The following is a 26,316-nucleotide window of genomic DNA, read 5'->3' on the forward strand; positions in this document are numbered from 1 at the left end:
GTTTTGAAATGTTATTGCAACATGGAACATTGGTTATTTGTTTCTTTTAAAGGGGTATTCCCATGAAGACAAGTTTCTTAAATATACTCAGGATAATAAAATAAAGCATTCTCTAATTCACTGTTATTAACAGAAATACCGCATTTCACAGACCAACCTGTCTCTATCAGTCCTGGAGTACACAATTTCAGTTGCCCCTGGTTTCTGACCCCGGATCTTCTAACTTTAGGGCTGATGCTCCACTGAGCTGAGCTGCTCTGTGCCTCTAGCCCTCACCTTTGCATTCCAAGAGAAGCTCACACAAGCACACTGACTTCCTGCCAGCAAACACAATACAGTGTGAGGAGAGCTACAGGCATAGAAGTTCTTTATCCGGTGGAGGAAGGCACATCAAATCTAACAGTGTGTTGTGGCAGAGCAGAGATGTAGCAGAGCTAAGAATGTCATTGTATATAATATGCATCTCATAGATTTCATCATCTCTGATCTGTATCATCTCTCTTTCTATGTGTCAGCACACTGTATGGCAACTTTGTACTGTAAGGAAGCTACAATACCAATTAAACCCTTGAACTAAAATATACGAATAGTGAAAATGGCTATATAGAAAGCAGACTGTGTCCACCAATATATATTAGGACAATGTAATGTCCTACCCTTTCACATTTTTGAGAACTCATACACCCATAGTATTTTCTGTAGCAATGAAATAGAAAGCACATGGTGCCATGTACAGTATAAGTACACATATTGGTCTTTTCTTGTAAACAAATTGCACAATAGACACTTTCCTGCAGGGTATTTGTTATTTTATTTTATACATATATAATAATTTACACATACATCAGGTCACTGTACAGTAATGAGCAGTTATTACCATGTGGCATAATGATGCTTTGAGCCGATAGCTCTGTATGTCTGCAATATGTCTTGTTTACCAGTTAGGCTATGAGCTGCAAGCGACGGCCAAGTACAGTTATAGTGTAAGAGGATTTAGCATCCTGCTGTCTTTTTATATTAGAAAAAGAAAACCAATCTTTATAGAACCTGGTCCTGAAATCCAAATAAATTGTTTAAAGCAGTATAATCTACAGACAGGATCTTACAGAGCAAGGAGGAGCTGAGCAGATGGTTATATAGAAGTCAGAAGTGTTAGAAGTTTATCTATGTACGACTGTGCATACAGAAATTACCTGTAAGTCACAAATTGGGACTGCCCCAATTTGAGCAGAGATGAGCAGAGATAAAAATGATAAGATAATTATTTATGCTGATCTCCCCCCCCCCCCCAGAAAACTATATATTATTATGCTCAGCTCCTCTTGAATTTCATGTTCATAGCATTGGCTCAATTGGAAGCACCCAGTAGCCCCACTTATCAGCTGAATCAGCCTTGAAAATTGCTCTGAACCATAACGAAATGATAAGTGACCAGTGTAGATCACCTCTGTCACTTTAAAATGCATTTATGCGTCAACACCCTTGAGCTATGGTATGAACATGATCTATCTAGATGTTATATCTAGCTGCTGAATGCAGATTTTCTACTTTATGGAATGTAAGATATTTTCATAAATATTTCTACATTTACCAAACCTAATAGCAGCGATGATTTGATATTTGCAGTTGCTAACATGTGTTTTCACATGAGTACATAAGTCTGTACACACTTATTTGAAGTAGTGTGGGAAATACCTTGTAGCCAAAAAAATTAAATTGGGCTAAACCAGCATAACAGGTTTATCCACAGGACATGTGATAACTTACTGATGAGTGGGGATCAGACCACTGGGATCTCACCAGTATAACACTTGGCTTCTCCACTGTTCCTGTATTAAATAAATGGTAATAGCAGTAGGCATGCTTTACCATCACTTCTTAGAGATTCCATAAAAGGATTCACCTTTCACTATCATCTGACACTCCAAAGAGTTTTCCAAAATGTACCAGAGAATCATCTCTCAATATCGTCATAAATATATCCTAATACTGTCCATTATTGGCAAACTCACCTTCTTTACAGAATTGTATCTTTTTTCAGAAGATAAAAGCTACAAGCATTGTCCATAGTTGCCTTGTTTTTCTAATGACTAGAATAGACAACTATAGTCTTCCATATATGATATTTGCATTGTCAATGAACACAGCTTGTAGTCATATTAGCAGGAACACAATACGTATGTAGTAAGACGTGTCCTCATGTCCTGTTTCCTTTCTTGGCATCTGGTAAAACACTTAAGTTACCTTTGGTTGTAGATGCCTTCTGAGGAGCAACTTTCCAACATCTACAGCTGCAATGAACATGTCACATTTGTTTTTTAAAAAACATCATCCCAGGTCCTCTCCAGACGTTTGCTGTTTTTCATAATTCTTTGCACTGGGTTAGCTTTGTGCATTGACACCACCTAGTCTTATTGCCTTGTGAATTATCTTCAGTCCAAGAATGAAAGAAACAATTCACACACTGTTGTGTTTTCCAGCAGTTTTTTCCTAGGCCAGGCATGTCCATAATGTTGTGCTGTCATGGTGCTTTGTAGGCCTTCCAGCGCTTCTGTCACATAAATGACACGACTTTTAATAGCCACATCAACAGTGCTGGACCTAGCAGTGTCCAAGATGGAGCCAAGATGCTCGATGCTGAATCAGGTGGTCGTTGCTTGGAGGAAAGCACAGACATATTATTCATTCCTGCTTTCTGCTTTTACTGAAAACCATACATGATACAACCAGCCTATTCTCCACCTGATGTAAATTCAGACAGTGATTTCTTAAAATCAGTGAAGGTAATGTATTAATTCTGGCAGTCAATTCCAGAACTAATATTCCCCCTGCCGCTGCAGACACACCAAAGTACTAATTGGTTCCCGCCTCTCTAATTCCAGAAGCGCTTGAATGAAATCTACGACTGCTATATTTCTGCTATAACCGTACCAGGATCCTGGGGCCCTGTGTTCCGCCCTACCCATTTTTTAAATAAAGAGGCATGAGGGTGCAGAGAGGGGAAAAACAGGCACATAAGGCATAATACATGCCCCTGAATGACAATTATTTACTGTCCCCTCCTACCCCGATAGCATTTTCTGTAACAGATTTTCAGTTTAGGCTCTATGCACATGGCTGTATTGGGTGCCACATAAATTGCGGTCAGGTAGAGAACTATGATACATGGTCATGTTGTAATGAGTACAAAGGGGCACATTTCCTAAGACATTTTCCAAACTGCAATTTGCCTCTGTATAGTTTTGTGCAGTTTGCCTGTGTATAGTGAAGAGTGCAACAGATTCAGGATCTCTGGCGCACGTTCTGAATAAATCTGGCGCCATCTGACCTGCCCGAACAGAGTGCACCACTTTTTTTGGTGCACCTTTAACATAGGGCGTGCGACACAGTTTTGTCGGACTTTGCATGTTAAATCTGGCGCGCAGTCCGAATAAGAAGTCGAACGCTCCCTTCGGTGCAGAAATTTGTGCCGTATGAAGTGCAACCGTGACACAAAAGGGTTGTGTTCGACACAAATATGGTGCAGACACTTCTTAAATACCTGTGCAAGCAGTTTGCACTAAAAACCGTGCAGACAGAAGAAAACTGGCGCACAAAGGTTAGTAAATGAGCTCCAAAGTGTCTTCTATTCTTGCCATTTTGTGCCACAGTCTCTTGGGTTCTCTATAGAGATGGGAGGTCTGAGGATTGCGGTGGAGCATGACTCAAGTGAATGGAGTCACACCATTATGCATACTTTCCATGTTACTTGGGAGGACCAGCAACACCCTCAGAAGACCATCTTTCCATTGAATTATGGGTGACCATCTCAAATAGATGTTATTCTCATCCCTACATTACAAGTTCATTGTAACAAAGGAAGGCGATAAAAAAAATGTAATATAGTTAGTAATTTGGCAAGAAAATACACATTACCCTCTAGTGCAAAGTCCTTACCTTTTCTGTTTCAGAGCGGACAGCTAACATAGTATCACTTTTATCCTCAGGAGAACTCCTCAACTCATTATTTACTGTCATTGGGATGCTCTGGTTAAGGTCTGAACTAATCACTTTCTCTGTAAAAACATAAGTCGTTACTGTTGTGTGGTGTAGGGTATCAAATCTCTACAGAGTTACAGTATGTGTAGTAGTAACCTTTTTGCAGAAGACACTAATGTATATTTCAGATGTGAATGTGCAGTTGAAATCACTTATCATAACTATACATAAATCTGTAGTCCAACACGTCTGCATTATTAAACACGTTCATAAAAATGCTATCAGCTAACATTTTTATTCTCTGTCTTTGGTGCTATAAACCTATAAAACTAGCGCCATATACATAAGATAGATCTAAATAGCTCCGTTCTTCATAAATATTAATATTCAAGACATAGGTATGAAGTCTACAGAAGATGAGAGCTTACAGTATCTACAGGGTATATATTGCAGATCAACAATCCTTACTTTGCCTAAATCTTTTTATAGTTGGGTGACCCTTCACACATTAGGCTGGGCTGGTTCATATGAAGACTCAGGCAGCTTGTTGCATTGACAAGGCTCCTTGCAGTGTGTGTAAGATCTCGTCCTCAAGCCCTCTTTGATAAATTAGTCTGAGTGCATTCACTGTTCTCTTCTATCCATATAAGCATTAAAGGACCTTTTGTTATTCAAAACGTTCTAACTGCATTTTTCATGGTACATTGACCCAGTGTTTTTTTATTTCAAGCAAGAGAAATCCTGCCCCTTCACTATTTTATGGCTTAAGTAAAGTGACAACTGCAGTATTCATAAAAAGGCTTCACAGCAGTTGTCACTCAACCCCCTCCGTTCCCATAAGTACAATGGATTGCTATCTCTTAGTATTTCCGATCATGTATTAAGAATTTCATGCCTCAATGGGAAATGCTGTAGGGAGGAAATGCCATAGCAGGAAACACAAGAATAAATTTCCCCTCAGTGAGTCAGAAGCTCTTGCTCAATATATGCAAATGGATTATATCTTATAAGATGTTGATCATCCAGTCGATTGTATATGCTCATAAATTCACATGTTCTCATGTGTCAAACTCGTGTGACAAGCAGATGCTGGAGATATAGCAGTGCACCATATGACTATGGTATTGAAGATGGTGACAGTGTGTTTTTGCAGGTAGATATTAGAATTTATACTTACGCAGACACCTGTTAGAGGTGAACATCCCACGGAAGGCATTGCACACCTCCAGCTTGTTAGCACTGCCTTCACAGGTGCACCATAGTGATGTATCCATGTTCATGTTATTAATGAAGTTTGGGGTGGCTGCAGTACCTGGATAATAAAAGGATAATAAAACACATATGTAAATGGTAGATATGGCACTAGATACCATACCGTTCTCTACCTAGGTTCATAATAGAATAATAACTATGCTCAGAGAAAACGAGGACATCTTAACCACTTTACTTGCAGACCAGCTGACATTTTCCATGCGGCAATTAACGTTACTTTGCGATACATGATATTTACTATTTTCTTATCTAAAAATTGGGCCCCCTTCTTCTCTGGAGTGGTCGGGTTTCTAGAGGTCAGAGGTTATGTAGTTCTCACCAATCATCCTAATATAGGCCTTCATGCAGAGATCATGTTGTTTTGGAGAACAGCCTTCTATGTTTTTCTCAAAAAGGTGACAGTGTTTCTGGTAGTCCAAAAGACGAGATCTGAAAAATAAAAAGTTACTTTTACTGTTTGTGAAAGTTATTTACACCCAAAAGTACATCTTGCATGTTTAACATTTTGCAGTTACATTTATACTTATTTATTTGACTACTGCTACCCCATTGATGAAAACACTAAAAAGATTTCAGCCTGCCCTTCCCTTTCTGGTATTCAGCCCCTGCAGGCCACGTAATGTTGAGGTCTTAAGGAATAGTATCATTAAGGAGCAGGAGTGGAGCCCATTCATTAACCAGCTACAGTAGACAGCCACTTATAGCTTCTGGGATAGCCATAGCCTCATAGGTTGTGTGCTCAGTAACAGTTGTTGTATCTAATACCCCAACCACCCTTTCCTTTCTGCAAAGAGATTGTGGCCTGCCATTGTAGTGATCCTGGTGAGACTGCTGGAGTAATGCACTGCTTTACTAAAAAGGTGCAATGTATTTTTAGAAGAGATGAAGCTAATAGTTGCAGGGGGACAGAAAGAAAAGATAAAAAAAAAAAAGAAAAGAATTCATAATTATTTTTCGCACATGGTGTCTCATACCCAGATACTAATATTGGCAGCTCCGCTTCTTTTAGCCTCCAAGGTTCCTCGGATTATCCTTAGTAGCCATTGCTGGATTTCTCTATACTGATGAGGTGGCATTAAATATTTCATAGGTACTTACCTGCATAAGTTGTCTCCCATACATATGTCATAAATTTCCAGACAGTTCTTCATTTCCTTTTCCTCAAAGGAGCACTTGGGCACTATATTCTGGCGTCGGCGCTCTCCACAGTTTTTATCCTGATCACATGGACAAAATAGGAGCCGCTTTGTAAATTCTATAGGGACTTTTCTAATAAAGTTCCTGAGCTGACTGTGACACTTCCGTCGATCACAGGAACCTTTTGTCATACTGCAATGTGAAACGTATTCACTCTTTAGTTGGGTACACCTCTCATTTGAACCACAAGTATTAGCTTCCTTTACGCAAGCATTAGATGTGTCATCCAGGAACTCAGGCTCTGAAATGAAATTAATGAATATTAAACGGGGAAGCTTCTATCAATAACAATTGACATTTTTTAAACTGTTTGTATTGAAAACTTTTTCATAATTCAACAATCCCAAGAATAAATTAGGACAGGGAGTGTGGGAGGAGGGTAATATATTAGAGATGAGACCAACAGGATTTGTACAAGATATGCTTGAAATAAAGACCTTGGGCATAAAGACCCAAACAGCAGAATCCTGAATGCATTGACTGAATTGGCAAGTACAGGTTCAAACAGGGAAATGGGGAGAGGGTAAAGGAGGAGAGAATAACCAAACAACATACATAAATAGTATATAACAGCTTCTTGACATCATAGTTGGCCAGTAATTTTGCACCAAACACAAGAAATGTAAATAGATAATACTTCTTCTATTCTTGGAGCCGCCAGTCCACCTCCATCAGAGAGTCCCATGCCACCTGTGGTTCCTGATAACTCACAATTGACACAAAGCACTCTCTTATGTCCCTCCATGTAAGACTGGGAGAGGGGGGTAATTAAGCCCTCCCAGATGTTAAGGAAGGATTCAACCATTTTTCCTTATTCAAGGAAGCCTCAACCTAAAAATGTGAGACGTAAACTTGGCAATGAACAAATGGATGTACAGTGAGACCTAAGCCAGGATTGGAGGACACAGTTACATCCTGCTGTAGCATCAGCAGTGAGAAGTTTAAAGCAAACCCTAGAGCTACAATTTGCATCTGGGTCAATGTAGTGGAGGCATGACTACAGGGGGATTCCTTAAGAGGTTTAAAGCTACACATTTTATACAAAAAAAAAAAAAAACAATAATTGGGCAATCTCACATACAATGGCCCGGCATACAATTTCCCACCTACAATTTTCATATTAGAAGCCAGGTTATATGGGGAATATTGGTGAAGTGTAGCCCTATGTTTAGTTGTTTACTGTAATACATTAAACGCAGTCCACAGGCAATGAACCAAATCCCCTCGGATGAATCTACAATATTAATTTTGAACTTGGGAAACTTATAAATAAACATTTCAACTTTGTATAGGAGCAGAAACCTGTAGTAATCACCGATAACCACTTTACTTAAATTTATTTAGTAAAGGCCCAAAAATTTTGTAATGTTTTATTAGCAGAAAATGGCTGTTCTTGGAATTGTATCAACTTGATCAATTTAATTTGTTATCCTTAGTACAGTAACTGACCTACAGTGGGGGTTTTCAAGCTGCAGAATGTCAATATATTCTAAAGGTTTTCACTCTAGCTCCTACCTTTGCAATGCAAATGTGAATGCAGAATACCTGCAGCAATTACACTTGGCTTCTGATTTCCATTAACCAGAGAAGGCCCCTTCTGTGTGCCCCAGGCATAAAGAGGCTAGTTTTAGTAGTATATGCTATTTGAAGGTTATCCTGAGTTGTGTGTTACAGTAAACTCTACTGTTTGCATTTCTTGGATAGTGGCAGGAGATTGCTCAAGTTCATCCTTTCTCAGACATAGCTGAAACAAAGCCCCCTGTAACCATATGAAAAACACACCTTTCTGACCCCTCACATAACTTGGCTGAATTAATTGAAAATCATTCATTGCATCCAACACTAAGAGCTTCAGAAATAAATGTATAAGTGGTCACCTTTCATCTTTGAGCAAAACGAGTATTGGTCACCAATGACAGACTAGTAACTTGTGTGGGTCTAGACTCGAGGGCAGTGCTGGCGAACCTTTTAGAGACTGAGTGCCCAAACTACAACCAAGACCCACTTATTTATTGCACAGTGCCAACACAGAAATGTAATGTGGGATTTATGCTCCCTGCTCTGTTACAGCTTTCATTCATACCAGCACCCTGAGAACAACAATAATGCAGAAAATAGGAGAAATTTGGATGATCTTTATAGCTTCCCTTCAACAGGACGAATTGTCAGGGCTGGAGCAGGATCTGTTCACAACTTCCCACACCTCCAGTAGTCCCAGGTAGCGCTGTCACTTTAAAATAGCTCTGTGCACAACAAGTCCTGGGCTGCAGGAAGATACCTGGAGTCCTCTCTGGTGATGGCCTGGGTGCCCACAGAGAGGGCTATGAGTGCCACCTCTGGCACCAGTGCCATAGGTTCGCCACCACTGCTCTAGGGACTAATTCATATTTGGCGTCTTCGGCATACACCACTATCTCAAATATCCTGCACAAGGGCATAAAACATAATGAATTGCTACTTCTAGAGTCGCATTTTGGCTCTAATTAATCAGTTGTAAAAGAATCTAGTGTAGCTGGGTATTCACACTGGTGCTGCCTCTGTACAAAAGAAAGACCACAACATCTCATTTCAACATTTCTTTCTTGTCTGAACTGAAGAAAACATCATTCCAATGTCTAAATGACCCAAGCTCTCTAATCACATTGTGATTGTCCTTTACACTAAAGCAGCACCACTGTGAACACCCAGCTTTTCCAGATTCTTTAAGAACTGCTTAAGGCATAACACAGTCTTTCAGTTTTACCTTACATGTTTCTTGCACTGTGAAGCAACCTAAAACTGAGCAGGAGTTTTCTGCTTAATATTATGGGTCTTGCTATAATAGGGGTCCATTACTGCATCAGACTCTAGGGCACAGGGGGGGGGATCTCTGACCTTGTGGCAGCGTTGATAACCAAGGATAAATTCCACAGCCAATATCAAGAAGTTTAAATCAGTATATTCTGTATAATGGATGAGAGTGATTACACAAACCTACATAAAATAAAATAAAGATAAACTTAGAATTATAATGTCTATGATAAAAAATGGTAAAGTGAGGAAAGCAAAAGGAACATTTATCATATGCTGGCGCTATGTGTGCCAGTATATGATAGTGTCCCTACCACCTAGCACCCGTTGCAATGTACTGTGCCGGTGAGAGAACTTCTATGGCAGGTCTAAGATGGCATAGAACTGCCCCTATCTTGCACCTGAACAAGCAGTAAATACCTGCATCGGCCCACTGCTAAGCCCGGGACTGTCAACTGGTGTAGATGGTGAAGCAGCCGGCTCTATGACGGGGATTGCAAGTAAACCACAGCTTGTACACTACTTTTCACGTGTGCAAACAATGTTAAATCCCCCCCGCCCAATATCTTTAAGTCTTACAAGTCCAGATTGGTGGAGGCCACATAGACATGTGTTTGCCGTGTGACTGACATCCCAATGTGCAACATCTGGTACATGGAAAAAAAGTAGAATGACCCAAAAAACAGGGAAAGATGATCCTGGTGGAATAGTTCCATGTGTGAATACACAAGGCAAGGACAGCACATGGTCAACTAATGGACAAGTAGTCAAAACAATCTCCTACTCGATACATACAGTGGATGCAGGAAGTATTCAGACCCTTTTAAATGTTTCACTTTTTGTTTCATTGCTGCCTCGTTTGGTAAAAAGTTCTTTTTTTTGCTCATTAATGTACAATCCATCTTGACAGAAAAAAACTGAAATGTAGGTATTTTTGCTAATGTATTAACAAGTAACATGACAAACTTTTTGATCTTTTCAATTGGCTGCAATGAAACAAAGAGTGAAAAATTTAAAGGGGTCTGAATACTTTCTGTACCCACTGTATATATTAAATATTTATGAAGAATTCATGTGGTTCTGTTTCAGTGGTCGGTCTTAAGTACAATCTCTAATCTAGTTACAGGCCTCAGTCTTTGTTTTTGTTTTTTGCCTTTGGCCAACATAAGAATTGCAGAATAAAGTATAGTGCTTTTTATCAAAAATATCATTATAAGTTGCTAAACAATATGTATATTGAACAAACTTGGTCTTAAAATAGGTTATTTTATGAGAAACACCTTTCCTGTAATGTGTTTTTGAAATATAACCAGAGGGATCCCCAGATCAGATTCATATAAAGATAAGGTAGAAGGTTCTCATCTTCAAGTGTGAAAACTCTTGAGAGACTTGCTCACTTGCATGTGACTTGAATCTATCAATGTAAAGCTTATTATGCATTGACAAACACACTGTTGGAAGTAGCTCCTCCCTATGAAGAAATTAGAAGAATAGCTACAAGCACCATATCTTTATATATTATTATCAGAAGCTAATGCATAGCTCAGCATGTTCACATTTTTTGGAGCCAGACATAGCACAAGATAGAAAATAATTACCAAACAAACTGCGGAAGTGCAGGTTCTTTGTTTGCTCATTGGTGTCTGAATCTTCACCATAAGGAGAGTCAGCAGAAACCAGGTAACCTGTAGGGACAGTAAACGTAAATAAAGAGATAACTTCAGGGGTATTTAGGACTTTTCCTATTGTTGGCCTCCCCTTCACATGAGACTAAGCTGCAGTAAGCAGGCATATCCATCACATAGCGTGTGATGCGGTGCTTCTGTCCAAAATATTACATAGGTGTTGCTGGCAATCTGCTGTGAAGGAGCATCCGATGACCACGTCATCAATAGAAAATAGAATACTCCTTTAAATAGTATGGAATCTTAAATATTTTCACTTACAGTATTTTATATATCTTGATATATTTGCACATAGGTTGCACCTGGTATTACATTCCACCTTAAATTCCAGATTTTTTCCTCATCCCTGCAGCCTGAAATTATGGAAATTAGGGCCCTCGCTTTTCCTGGTGGTGTCTAATTGTGTGTAGCATTTACTTTTAAATAATAAAAGTGAGGCAGCACAAATATTAAAAATTAAATTTGTTCCCACATAACTGCACCTTCTATGAATTGCCTGTAAGAAAAGGTGTGGCTTGCATGGAAAGGGGCAAGGCTCAAGATACATCATGTACCAAACTTCTGCGCCAGAAATGTCACCCATGCCCTGTGATTAATTTAGTGCAGTGTTAGACTCTGTCCGCATGAGATGGAAGGAGTGTTTACTGTGCTCACCAGGTATATAGAGAACATGCACAGTCCAATAAATGTTCAAACAAAGTTCTTCTTTCCTCATTTGATGATGACATTTGCAGTGGTAGATGGGAGTCTGAGATATCCGTTGTCCCGCCTCTTGACATTCCGGTGCAGTTGTAGGGTACCCTGCATCTCCTCTAGTGCAGTTCTTTAACACAGAGTAAGTGCTATTGCATACAGTGTCATTCTTACACAGCAGCTCGGCTGATACACAGTCATACGATTCTGGAGAGTCAATGGACAAGCTGAAAGCTGAAGAAAAGAAGAACAAAATTATATAGCGATTAGCTATTATTGATATTATACAACATAAAACCCCGTAAAAGAAACCTAACCCTTTTTCAAAACATGGAGGCACATTTACAAAGGGCTTTGTGTCAGTTTTCTGTCGGACTTCTTTCTAGTAGAAACTGCCTGCGCAGGTATTTAAGAACTGTCTGCACCACAAATGTGTTACACACAATCCTTTTGTGGCACAGCTGCACTAGGCACCATGCGGCACAGATAAGGGGGCGTTCCAGTGCTCAGTCGGACCGTGCGCCAGATTTAATATGCAAGGTCTGTTGCACGCCCTATGTTAAAGGGCCAGTGCAGGGAAGCGACAGATTTTGAGCATATATTTCCTAGTTTATAACTATTCAATATAACCAAGCCAATAATCTCAAATTTTCATGGATTTGTCACAAATGGCTAAGATAGGGGAAAACAAGGTTGTTTTTACAACTCCCTGGAGAAGACCACAACAACTGAGCTGTTGACATAGTATTTGTGCAGAGGAAATTGATGTACCCATAAACCTTTGACCCAATGACCTAGTAAAATGTATTTGAACTTCCAAAATAAATAAAATGGTTAATGTCATTTAGATCAACACAACTTTAATCATGCGGTCTGAAACACACATCTAATACAAATATAGGATTCCCATGAAACGTCCCTTTGAAGAAATGTCATCCCTTTATGTCACTTTTCTTCAATTTTATTTCATTCAATGTATCTGTTACTGTCCATCTCTTGATTTAATTGGCGTGTGCCACAAACATGACATTTTGGATGGCTGAAAGGCACATTTAGACATCTTCTTATATTTGTTATTCATGGCCTCCTTCCTCCTAAATTCAACTTTTAAAAGTATGCTTATAAGCCAGGTGTGCTCTGAGGGGCGTTAACAGAGCCCCTACGTGCCACAGCTTCACGGGATGTTACACGGTCTCACTCTCCCCCTTTCTCTATTGGCATTTCCCCCTTCCTCTTGCAGCTGTAATCTCACACAGTGGAGTGGGAACAGTTTAACAGCCTGTGAAGCTAGAGCATGTAGGGGCTCTGGTAATGCCCCCCATGAGCCCTTCAGGCTCATTAGGATCATTTTAAAAGTTTATTTTAGAAGGAGGGAGGCTGTAGATATAAATATAGGTGCCTGTGTCTATGAGTAAGTGCTCTGGTTTATCATGCTTGATTTTGATTGTAATTGTAAATTTCCTTTAAAGGGCATCTACCATCAAGATGAAGGACTGTATGTAAATGACCCTGAGGGGCTCCAGAGGTTAATGGAGACTGGAGTCCCTCAGGCTCATTTGCATGCAGTCTTTCATTCTGATGGTAGATGTCCTTTAAGATACTGGAAGTAAAGACCAGATCATGGATAAGATCAAACAGTGATCACAAGTTCTCAATGGGATTAAGATCTGGAGAGTTTCCAGGCCATGGAGCCAAAATCTCCATGTTTTGTTCCCCGAGCCATTTCGTTATCACCTTTATGGCAAGGTGCTCCGTCATGCTGGAAAAGGCATTGTTGATCGCCAAACTGCTCTTGGACGGTTGGGAGAAGTTGCTCTTGGAGGACATTCTGGTACCATTCTTTATTCATGGATGTGTTTTTAGGCAAGACTGTGAGAGAGCAGATTCCCTTGGCTGAGAAGCCGCCCCACACATGAATGGTTGCAGGATGCTCTACAGTTGGCATGAGACAAGACTGGTGGTATCGCTCACCTTGTCTTCTCCGAACAAGCTGTTTTCCAGATGTTCCAAACAATCGGAAAGGGGATTCATCAGTGAAAATGACTTTACCCCAGTGCTCAGCAGTCCACTCCCTGTACCTTATGCAGAATATCAGTCTGTCCCGGATGTTTTTTCTGGAGAGAATTTGCTTCTTTGTTGCCCTCCTTCACACCAGGCCTTGCTCCAAGAGTCTCCGCAGTCTCACAGTGCGTGCAGATGCACTCACACCTGCCTGCTGCTATTCCTGAGCAAGCTCTGCACCGCTGGTGGCCCCATCCCGAAGCTGAAACACTTTTAAGAGATGGTCCTGGCGCCTGCTGGTCCTTCTTGGGCGCCTGGAGCCTTTTTCTTACTTACTGATTCTTACTTAATCATGACAGATTGATCTCCAGCCCTGTCCTCATCAACACCCACACCTGTGTTACTGGAGCAATCACTGAAACCATGTTAGCTGCTCCTTTTAAGGCAGGCCTGCAATGAAGTTGAAATGTGTTGTGGGGGAAAAAGTTCACTTTCTAGGCAAATATTGAATTTGCAATTAATTGCTGTTAAGCTGATCACTCTTTATAACATGGGGCAGTAGTTTGACCTTGGGATATTGACAGTTTTTAGGCACCTAGAGTCTTCATAAAATGGCAATAATATTCCTGCAGTGAAATCCTGCCTGCTGCTTGGTCGAGTAGTAGCCACAAAGCAAATATTTCCCTAGAATTTCCAGCAAAATGAATTTGCGATCATTCCACCCTGGTTAGACAGAATAGAAGTGAAAATCAGAAATTTGAGTTATTAGAAATTTGATACCATAAATAATAAAAAAATGAATACGGTACTAAGTAGTATCTTAGGCTACCTATACATCTGCACTAAGAAGCTTTTGTCATTCCCTTCCATTATTTATAGCAGAGAAAATAGTGAAGCAGTCCACATTATTTTTCTGCTACCCTTTCATACATGGTACACTGTGGTGAATGAAAGAATTTCTGTATTTAGTTTCTTCTATAATAGAAAAGTGTAACGAAAAGCCCAGATGCAGATATGAACTTGGACTTAATAATGACACCATGATACACAATGGGGCAGATTTACTTACCCGGTCCATTGGCGATCCATCGGCGCCTTCTCTGCGCTGGATTCGGGTCCGGACGGGATTTATTAAGGCAGTTTCTCCGCCGTCCACCAGGTGGCGCTGCTGCGCTGAAAAGCATCGGAACGCACTGGAGTTCACCAAGCCGCGTTGAGTGAAGGTAAGTGCAAGCTCCGCGACAGATTTTTTTTTTAAATGCAGCGGTTTTTCTGAATTCGCGGGTTTTCGTTCAGCCACGCCCCCCGATTTCCGTTGCGTGCATGCCAGCGCCGATGTGCCACAATCCGATCACGTGCGCCAAAATCCGGAGGCAATTCAGGGGAAATCAGCGCAAATCAGAAATATTCAGGTAACACGTCTGGAAAACGTGAATCGGGCCCTTAGTAAATGACCCCCAGTGTAACTAAAGTTAAAGTTCAGATAGAGTCCTCTTTATAAAGCGTCAATGGGGATGGAGATTCCTAGTTTATGTTGAGGTATCCACTGGTAACTGATATTGCAACCTTCAATTTTCTCAGATGTTACTGAAATGCTGACCCACTGAAATGCTGTAATAAGTCCAAAGGTCAACATCTGCAAAGAGTTTGTATGTTCTCTCAGTGTTTGGATGGGTTTCCTCTGGGTCCTCCAGTTTCCTCCCACACCCCAAAACATACTGGTAGGTTGATAAGATTGTGAGCCCCATTGGGGACAGGGACCGATTTGGCAAGCTCTGTGCAGCGCTGCATAATCTGTGTGCACTATACAAATAAAGGAATTATTATTATTTTTAGATTTACTTTTATCGCCTATCCAACTGGTCCATGACCCTTGTCTTAGTCTGTTTTACAGTCATTCATACTGTACTTTTCCATCTCCCACCCACCTCTTGCGCACAGGACCAGATGGAAGGATCGTTCACCACATCCCTCCAGATGGAAAACCTTTTGTGTACTTAACCACGAATCAGCTGTTATGTTACAATATATTGGTTAAACTGCTCTTATCAGGAAAACAATAGGGTTAATTTATAACCTGTGATCAGTGTGTTGTGCATATTTGTCCTGTGCTCTGTGAAAAGTGACCTTTACTGATATGATACTTTGAGCACCAGGTGAGAGTCAGTATTTTTGGATCCAAATGTTAGTGCGGCAAGGGGCAGAGATTGTTTAACTTTTATGTATCTTTTTATGTAACTTATTGACTAGACAGGAGATATTGTGTATCTTGCAGTATTTATCTAGTTTGCATGTATTTGACTACAGCTGTTCATAAAATGTTATGGGTAATATCCAGTTACCAACAGATGGGATGTAGATGGAGATGTCTGCAGAATGGTTACCATGTGTCAAACATTTAAAGGAAATCTACCATCAAAATCAAGCATAATAAACCAGAGGCACTTACTCATAGATCCAGGCAATCTGACAGTGGTAATCGTCTTATACATCTATGGCCTCCTTCCTTCTAAAATCAACTTAATAATTATACTAATGATTATTAGGGGCTCCTGGGGGGGGGGGGCATTACCTGAGCCCCTCCAGGCTGCAGCTTTACAGGCTGTTACACTGTCTCATTCTCCCCCTTTCTTCATCAGCACTTAACCCAGTAAGATTGCCTTATGTAATCTCACTGCAGCAGAAGTTTCAGAACACAGTGGGAGGAGGAAGTGCTCCTTGCACACTGTTACAGCCTGTGAATCTACAGCATGAAGGAGCTCTGGCAACATACAGATAATACAAAGTCTTACTCCCAACCCTTCCCTCTCACCATGGGCTATAAAAACCCATGTGAATAGGCCATCACTTTTTCCATTATTCTTCCATAACCAAATTTTAATATTTAATTATAAATTAATTTTATCCACCTGATCTTCCCATTGTTTTACCATTGTTTTAATTTGCATATAACATTTCTCTGGCCTACAGCATATATCAGAAATCTGTATCTCTCTCTCTTGACAAATTTGACTAAAGTTTTTATTGAGCAATTCTTCATGAGGTGGGACCTGGTTGGCAGACTCTCCATAAGGAGAACTCTTACTTCCTGACCGCTATCTACAAAACACCACAAGGGTAAAACTAGAAGTAACCTACAAATATGTATTAACATCACATTGCTTTATGAATGTGATCCTTCCCTCAAAATACATTTGCCACAAGTGTTCATGCAGAAATATATGTAATGTTGGGAAATAATACAAGACTGTTTTGTTGAGTGAGAATTTTTTGCCTCCGTCTCTATGATTTTTGCTCAGATACTGGTGTTTAGCCCATGTCAGATGGTCTGGCAGCTGCCCAAATTTTTCTTCTTTGAAGATCACTGACGTTTGTTCATTATATGAGAATAATAGTTCCTCAGAGAAAGATTTTTCCTAACTGGACTAGGGAGTGTTCTGAAAACTAAATGTGAACTATGAATTGTACAATTACTTGCTATGAAGACTTTTCTAATTCCCTGTATCTGTAAGATACATCCAAACGCGATGAAAATTATGAAAAAATAAAATTGCATAAGCTTCTTATGGGCTCCGTTTTTACGGATTTCACCGTTTGCTCCAAATGACAGCTCCCCTTTATTTTTTAGGTCAGTATGATCATGGACATACTAGGTTTATATACCGTATGCTGTATTGAGTTTTAATACATTTAGAAAAAAAATCATCTTTTCTACAAAAAATGCCGTTGTTTCACCATATTCTGGGTGAATAACTTTCATATTTCAGTGTATGGAACTGTGTAAGGTGTTATTTTTTGCAGGATGAGCTAATGTTTCTTTGCTTCTATGGGTACTTTACGACCATTAGTCTTTATGAAAATTTTGAGGTGTTACAAGATGGTAGTTTGGATATTTGGGGTCTGATCAGTCACACCATAAACTACAATACAACTGTATTTCAATATATGTAATTTTACTGCTGATCTGTATAAATCTGCCGCCAGGAGACTGTTACAGATCCTGCAGATTGACAGGCCTGCCCCTGGTTATGATAACGATGCTCCAAAATCTGATATAATTTTCTGGCTTGAGGGTGCGGTCACACGTTGCAGTTAAAACTGCATCGCAATCAGCTTTGAGGTGGTTTTAGGTGCAGTTTTGTCAATTGAACAGGTGAAAGACATGAACTGAACAAGTGAATTTGATTTTGATGGGGAAACCTGCTCCACAAATGTCATTCACTTGTTCAGTTCATGTCTTTCACCTGTTCAATTGACAAAACTGCACCTAAAACCACCTCAAAGCTGATTGCGATGCAGTTTTAACTGCAACGTGTGAACGCACCCTAAACTAAACCAACAAATAAAAGAAGCAAAGTATGACTAGATAGTGCTTTGATATGCCATATTTATCATCATTGATAAATCTGGTGCTGTTTCAGATTGTCTGTTGCATTTGCAGTGTCAAACTTTAAAACACTTCAATATGCGCCTATATATGCCATTTATATGATATTTCTTGGTTTATGCCTTGGTTTATTGAGCATCCCCTCCATCTTCCAACATATATTTGATGATATTTAAAAATGATGTGTAAAAGAATAGAGAAAAATAAGACTACATTATGCCACTAGAATAAGTAGGTTGTCTGCTGATATCATATAATGTCTAATCTAACTAATATATTCTGTAAGTAGCAGTGGTAGTTATTCCAAGTTGCATAATGAACATGACCCCTACATATTACCATTCTAGTCCTCAATAAACTATTAGCTATCCGAATGATTGGGGTACTGTGAGCCACAGAGCAGGAGATACCAGCAGCTAAAGACATAGTTGGGAATGTTATCCACTGATTAAGAACCAGTTCCTACCTGTTAATTTAACTGAATGGTTCTAGGTACTATAGAGCCCAAGATTCATCTCAGGCAAAACGTGACTCTTCTCATGTCATCTGCATACAACTTTGGAGGTACTGGTAGTGTAGTGGGGTAAAAGCTGGTGACAGGGTTCCTTTATGAATTGCCCCTCCTCATTTCCCAGCAAAAAGTACATTAGTAAATTATAACTTTTCATTATACAAACAATAACCGGAGAACGTCTTTAAGTCAAGGATTCCCAATTATCCCTTATTCTGCCAAGCCTCAGTAACTGATATACGGTAGATCTAAATAAAGAGGTTATCCAGTATTTTATAGTGATGATCCTCAGAATAAGCAATTTCAATGACAGTGATACAACATCCATTTCTTGTACTGATCATTTGTTAGGGCTTGAAATAACAGAACATGGATCTGAAAGCAAAAGACTATGGGGCACATTTGATGCAGTTTGCCTGCAAGATTTCTGGCGCACGTTCTTCATCAGTAGTGCTCCCTGCACTGCCCCAACAGAGTACAACAACTTTTTTTTGGTGCCCCTTTAACCTAGGGCTTGCAACACAATTTCTGTCAGACTTTGCTTGATAAATCTGGTGCACAGTCCGACTGATGCCCCCTAATTTGTGTCGCATGATGTCTATGCAGCTGTGCCACATATGTGGTGAAGGCAATTCCTCAATACATATGCAAGCAGTTAGCACCTAAAAGAATGTGCAAAGTCCAACAGAAAACTGGCGCAAAGCACTTAGTAAATGTGGCCCTTTGTACCAAGACACGTATAGTAATTGCAGGTTTGGCTCGGTTTCATTTCAAGGGCGCTGAGGATAGGTCATCAACATAAATTACTGGACAGCCCCATTCAGCACCCAAAGGCATTTAAGCTTGGGAATGGCATGCAGTTCTCTAAGTTATGTGTATTGTGATGTATTGTATACTGTCCATTAAGTGAGATTAATACAAGTATACTTGAACATAAGGACGTTAATAAATAAAAAACCTCTCCACATGTCCCATACTACAGCACCAGTCCCCACCACTTCCATGATGGAAGTCACTTATGGACATCTTTACTATTGTGCATACAAATTACACATAACCGTCTGGAAATCGGTCACATCCCTATTGCACGCGTCACAGCTGAGCAGTCCTTATGCCCTTTCTGAGAAAAGCCAGACAGCCCATTTATTATGCTGTTCCAGGACAGGAATATAAAATTCTTCTGCTAGATCTTTGATATCATGCTATGAGTACAGGTGAAGGTTGCCCTTACTTTGTATGTTCACTGCTTCTTCATACACTGTCAAAATCCATCAATAATACATGAAACAGCATTATGAGCAAGTAAAGTGGTTTTTCCAAGTAGAATTCACTTTGCCCTTCTTATTTAATTGCTGGTGATGTCATTTACTATGTGAAATGAATTATTTCTTCATAATGTAGCAATACAATGTCAGGGAGTGGGGGGCATGTATTTCCCATCACTACTCGAATTTCCACAACCATGGACGTTAGACCGTACAGCTGATACAGGAATGTTTAAATTTGTATGCCTAGACTCTCAAAACCCTACAAGGGACATGGTACTTTATGTAGCATCCCCTTAATCCCCCCTCTCCCCAACCTATATTGGGGATTATGGAGCAATTGTAGTATATACCCTCTAAAATGTAATATTAAAATGTTCTTCTTCTCTCATAAAACACTAAAGAGTTGTGTATTCAACTGCATACATTTGATCACTAGTGGCCAGGGGTGCACCAGCCAAGTTGAGTGTTTTGCCTCAGGTAGCACCTTGATTGGAACAGCACCAGAGGCACTGTTATCTGCTAAAAAGCATGGCCTGCCAATTAAAAATAGTGTCTTTTCATAACTGTTGTCACAATTGGTCAGAGACACAACATGGAGTAGCCACTAACAAAAAACTAACCTGATACAATATTATTGGATGGGGCAGAGGGGGCGCCATTCCATAGCTCGCCTCAGACAGCAGAGATTTAGGTTCACCCCTGCATTCGGCCCCCAAACAGATAATCCTAATACTTTCTGTGTACAGAGCTGTAAGAGTGCCTGTTATCGGTTAGACAAATTGTACTTTCTTTTTTTTTTTTTTAAAGTATTTTTTTTTATTTATTTTAACAAAACAAAGTATTTTTTTTATTTATTTTAACAAAAAAATAAGGTTACATACAGTAATTTGTGTTGCAACCTAACAACATACTTGATTGCTTAGTGAACAATGGACATATATTTTGAAGACAAATTGTACTTTCTACTGGCACCCTTTAATATCCTATATCCAGGGAATCAGAAAAAATTCCATATGTGGTAATTGGCAAAAAAACACCCTTGTGACATTTTCTGATGGGCTTTGTTTTTATGGCTTTTTTGTGTGATTCAGATGACACATCCCCTTATTCTTTAGGTCAATACGATTGCAGAGATTTTATATGCCTTGGTTAAATATTTGCCTTTATCTCCTTTAAAAACATTAAAAAAACTTTAAATCAAAATAAAGGTCTTCCACTGCCATATTCTGACAACCAGAAGTTTTTCATACTTTAGTGTATGGAGCTGGTTATGGTATCATTTTTTGCATGATGAGATGTTTTAATTGAAAACCATTCTGAGAACTGTACAATCTTTTTATTCATATTTTTCTGGAGGTAAAAAGGTGAAAAATTGACAATTCTATAATGCTAAATATACTGCTTTTCTATTACAGTCTATACTATATGGGGGATATTTATCAGAGCTTCCACACAAGAAATGGAAATGATTTTTAACGTCACCTTCACATGTTCCTGCCCCGTTCCTACATAATATTCAAAAATCTGCAAAAGTATGCACAAAACTAAGCCAGGTTGGACCTATACCTCTTGATGTATTTGCTGCCAGAAGGGAGGGGGTGGCCTTTATCATATGCTGGCACATGATAAAAATCCTCCTTATAACTCTATACCAGCTATACCTTTTGGAAACAGAGTGCCCAAACTTCAACCAAAACCCACTTATATATTGCAGAATGCCAACATGACATTTTAAGAAGTAACTTATTGATACCTGCTGTTTTACAGGTTTCAATCATAATGGCGTCCTGACTTCACCAATACAATAGAAAGACGATGGATAAATTTGGATTGTAGCTTCCTTCCAGGGTCCCCTGAATGGAGAAATCAGGATTCCCAGAGCAGGAGCTTCAACACTAATCTATCACTATCCACACCTTCCTGTTCCTCCTGTAGCTCTGGCAGCCAAGGATGTTGCTTTAAAATAGCACTGAGCATGGCACCTCCTGGGCTGTATTGGACCGCAGCAGGAAGCCTTGAGTCCAGTCTAGCATACTTTGTGTTGGGTGAAGGCCTGGGTACCCACAGAAAGGGCTCTGAGTGCCACCTCTGCCACCGTGCCATAGGTTCGCCAGCACTGCTCTATACTATCAAGTATACTGCTTCTTTATTACAGTCCTCTTACAGACTCCCAGATATCACAGCAACCAATTTTGATAATTTTATGTTGACCGCTCATGAAAGGGTTAAGCACAGTAAGAAATACTTTTAAGTGAGAAAAGCAAAGTCAGGAACATATGTAATAGGATAATGCAAAAGGGAATGATGTCTGTGAAACCTAAAAAATAACCAATCAAAGGCCTCTCACTCAGCTAAACCAGAGACGCAACCATAAACTGAAGAGATGCAACCATGTTGAAACAGCGCTGTCTACAGTTGGAAATCTGTTCCTTCTAGAATAGATATACTGGTTTGGCTTTATTCCCACACAATGTCATTAGGCTTCCTGAAAGTCTTACAAGATAGCAAAAGAAGTGTGGTTATCCTTGTCCCATCTAAAAAAAACTTATATGCATATTTCCCAGAATTCTGATACTCCCCAGTCTTTTACTACTTTAGATATCCACCATGATAGATCTGACGCAGAATAAGGCCTCCTGCACATGATCGTGTGCTGCCTGTGGAAATGGGCACACATGCCAGTCCAAGAACTTCCTGTCTGCCCGCTTTACTTTGGTGCCGGCACTATAACAGTTAATACAGTGCCAGCGCTGAACAGAACTGAAGGAGACCTAAGACAGTGTCCTTGTTGGTTTATTTTGCGAAACTGTCCAAAGAAAACTGTAGTTCGATCGGACTCTTTTTGTTAGGAAAAGGCCTGGTCCCACCACTACCTAGTGGTCCAATAATAAGAGAAGAGGACTTCCATGCAATGTCACCTTTGCTTTCACTTCTGATGATGGTAGGAGACTATAGGTAGGAGTCTGCCACAGCAGTACAACTAGCGCAGAGTGTGTGGCAGACATCGCTGTATCTTCCCAATAGCAAACACTTTCTAATGCAGCTGCTGTTATAACAAGGCTGGAGCTGTCCATCAGTGACCACCTTCTGGGCAAACATCGTGACTGACAGGGAGCTAAGTGCTGGTAAGTGTGGGAGACAATAATAATCACTCTGCAGGTCATGATTGACAGGAGCAATGCTGATAATAACTACAATGTGACTTCATATTGTTGACCAATACAAAACATCAGTCCTATATAATATACCCAGATAAACATGATATACAACACCTGTACAGTCCTATATAGCGTGTACAGTCCTGAATAATATACACAAATATACACCTGTACAGTCCTATATAATATACACAAATATACAACACCTGTACAGTCCTGAATAATATACACAAATATACAACACCTGTACAGTCCTATATAATATACAATCTGTGTGCGCTATATAAAGGAATTATTATTATATAAAAATATACAGATATACACTTTATACACCTGTACAGTCCTGGGTGATATATACAGATGTACTCATCACATGTACAGTGCTGTATGATATACACAGATATACACTATACGCACCTGTACTGTCCTGGGTGATATATACAGATGTACACTATACACACCTGTACAGTCCTGGGTGATATATACAGATGTACACTATACACACCTGTACAGTCCTGGGTGATATATACAGATGTACACTATACACACCTGTACATTCCTGGGTGATATATACAGATGTACACTATACACACCTGTACAGTCCTGGGTGATATATACAGATGTACACTATACACACCTGTACAGTCCTGGGTGATATATACAGATGTACACTATACACACCTGTACAGTCCTGGGTGATATATACACAGCTATAATCATCACATGTACAGTGCTGTATGATATACACTACACACACCTCTGTGTCCTGTGTGAAATATACAGACATAAAAGGGGTATTCCAATTACAGCAAATGTATGTTATTGTTTGCATTATCAAAAGTTATACAATTTTCCTATGAACTTTCTGTATCAATTCCTCACGGTCTTCTAGATCTCTGCTTGCTGTCATTCTGTAGGAAGCGTGTATGTTTACTTGCAGTGGACAGAAATCCGACCACGGCCACAAAGGTGCACGGCTCATTATAAACACACAGCTCTGATTATGCTCTGTGATATAACGAGCAGTGCTCCTGTGTGACCAGGGTCAGATTTCTGTCCACTGGAAGTAAAAATAGAAACTTTATAAAATGACAGCAAATTGGAAAATGCTATCATGTTTTATAATACAAACAATAACATTAATTTGCCAAAATGGGAACACCCCTTTAACTGTACACACCTGTGCGGTCTTGGATGATATATACAGATACAGACTATACACACCTGTACAGTCCTGCGTGATATATACAGATACAGACTACACACACCTGTGCAGTCCTATGTGATATATACAGATACAGACTACACACACCTGTGCAGTCCTATGTGATATATACAGATACAGACTATACACACCTGTGCAGTCCTGCGTGATATATACAGATACAGACTATACACACCTGTGCAGTCCTGCGTGATATATACAGATACAGACTATACACACCTGTGCAGTCCTGCGTGATATATACAGATACAGACTACACACACCTGTACAGTCCTGCGTGATATATACAGATACAGACTACACACACCTGTACAGTCCTGCGTGATATATACAGATGCAGACTATACACACACCTGTACAGTCCTATGTGATATATACAGATACAGACTATACACACACCTGTACAGTCCTATGTGATATATACAGATACAGACTATACACACACCTGTACAGTCCTATGTGATATATACAGATACAGACTATACACACACCTGTACAGTCCTATGTGATATATACAGATACAGACTATACACACACCTGTGCAGTCCTGCGTGATATATACAGATACAGACTATACACACCTGTGCAGTCCTGCGTGATATATACAGATACAGACTACTCACACCTGTACAGTCCTGCGTGATATATACAGATACAGACTACACACACCTGTACAGTCCTATGTGATATATACAGATGCAGACTATACACACACCTGTACAGTCCTATGTGATATATACAGATACAGACTATACACACACCTGTACAGTCCTATGTGATATATACAGATACAGACTATACACACACCTGTACAGTCCTATGTGATATATACAGATACAGACTACACACACCTGTACAGTCCTATGTGATATATACAGATACAGACTATACACACACCTGTACAGTCCTATGTGATATATACAGATACAGACTATACACACACCTGTACAGTCCTATGTGATATATACAGATACAGACTATACACACACCTGTACAGTCCTATGTGATATATATATATATATATTACGCACACATGTACAATGTTATATGTACAGATATAAACTATACATATCACCTATAGAGCACCTGATGTTAGGTAATACATACATCTCAGTCCTTGGCATCAGGTTGGAGACCCCCTCATTGCCCCTAGTGATACATAGACACTTACCAGCCTTCACAAAGAGCAGAAGGACCACCAAACACCTCATTATGAACCCTCCAGGCAGGTCTTGTGTCACACACAGGTCCCTCCAGCAGCAGCTAAGATCCCGGGTCTATGCCCCCAGCAGCTCCATCTCCAGTGTAACTCCTGAGATGTAGTAGTGCACGGACTGCAGCGCCTTCTCCCTCAGCAGAGTGTGAACAGTGATTGAACTGTGTGCTGCCGCGCGCTCTCCTCCCTGCTCTGCCCCGCCCCCTCCCAGTACTGAACTGGTCAGCTCCACCGTGCAGGGCTGGTTCCTCACTGGTCACACACCAGGACTTTCTGTCTCATAGAAGATTCGTTTTTCTGTGCAGGGAAAAAGCTTCATTGTTTTCCAGATGTTTTGGCTGTGACACTTACGTGATGAGGGTAATATGGTTTAGCACATATATCGAACAACCTTATCTAATACAGTGATTGTATTACATATTTCACCTGATGTGAAATTCTAAAAAAAAAAAAAAAATCTGTTGTAGTAAATGTTATTTTAATGTTTTTTTTTTTTCCGAAAAACAAAAGACTCAAGTCCAACTTGAAATCCTACAGGACTGATCCAGCGGAAAATCCTGCAGGAGCAGCCACTCAGCTCTAGCAATCTATTAATGGAGCAGTGTTATCTGCACAAACTGCCTCCTCACATATATTGATGTCTGACCAATATCTGTCCAATCAGATGGGTAAAAGGTCAATTAATTCAATCAACATCCATCTTAGAAAACTGATGTGTAAAAGCCAAAATATCTGAAAGACATCTTCATTCTAGGGCAGTGATGGCTAACCTATGGCACTGGTGCCAGAGGTGGCACTCGGAGCCCTTTCTGTGGGCACTCAGGCCATCACCAGAGATGACTCCAGGTATCTTCCTGCAGTCCCAGACAGCCCAGGACTTGCTGTGCAGAGGTATTTTAAAGTGACAGCTGGAACTGGGACTATTTTCTGCTTTA

General features: G+C 40.0%; 1 protein-coding gene across 2 annotated transcripts; it reads right to left on the minus strand.

The window, feature by feature from the left end:
- Positions 1 to 1,260: 1,260 nt before the first annotated feature.
- GFRA3 (GDNF family receptor alpha 3) lies at positions 1,261 to 25,820 on the minus strand. 2 transcript variants are annotated; one of them, XM_072146291.1, is made up of 8 exons: positions 25,337 to 25,820; positions 11,577 to 11,849; positions 10,836 to 10,931; positions 6,349 to 6,688; positions 5,570 to 5,679; positions 5,156 to 5,290; positions 3,937 to 4,055; positions 1,261 to 2,656 (listed from the first exon to the last, which is right to left on the minus strand). In XM_072146291.1, the coding sequence occupies exons 1-8, from the start codon at positions 25,374 to 25,376 to the stop codon at positions 2,555 to 2,557; spliced, it is 1,215 nt and encodes a 404-aa protein (XP_072002392.1). In that variant the 5' UTR covers positions 25,377 to 25,820; the 3' UTR covers positions 1,261 to 2,554. The 2 variants fall into 2 exon arrangements, with proteins under 2 accessions (XP_072002392.1, XP_072002393.1); XM_072146292.1 differs by having other exon boundaries at positions 10,836 to 10,922; positions 25,337 to 25,818.
- Positions 25,821 to 26,316: the final 496 nt, after the last annotated feature.

This window comes from Engystomops pustulosus, chromosome 4, assembly GCF_040894005.1.
Source record: "Engystomops pustulosus chromosome 4, aEngPut4.maternal, whole genome shotgun sequence".
Lineage (NCBI taxonomy): Eukaryota > Metazoa > Chordata > Amphibia > Anura > Leptodactylidae > Engystomops > Engystomops pustulosus.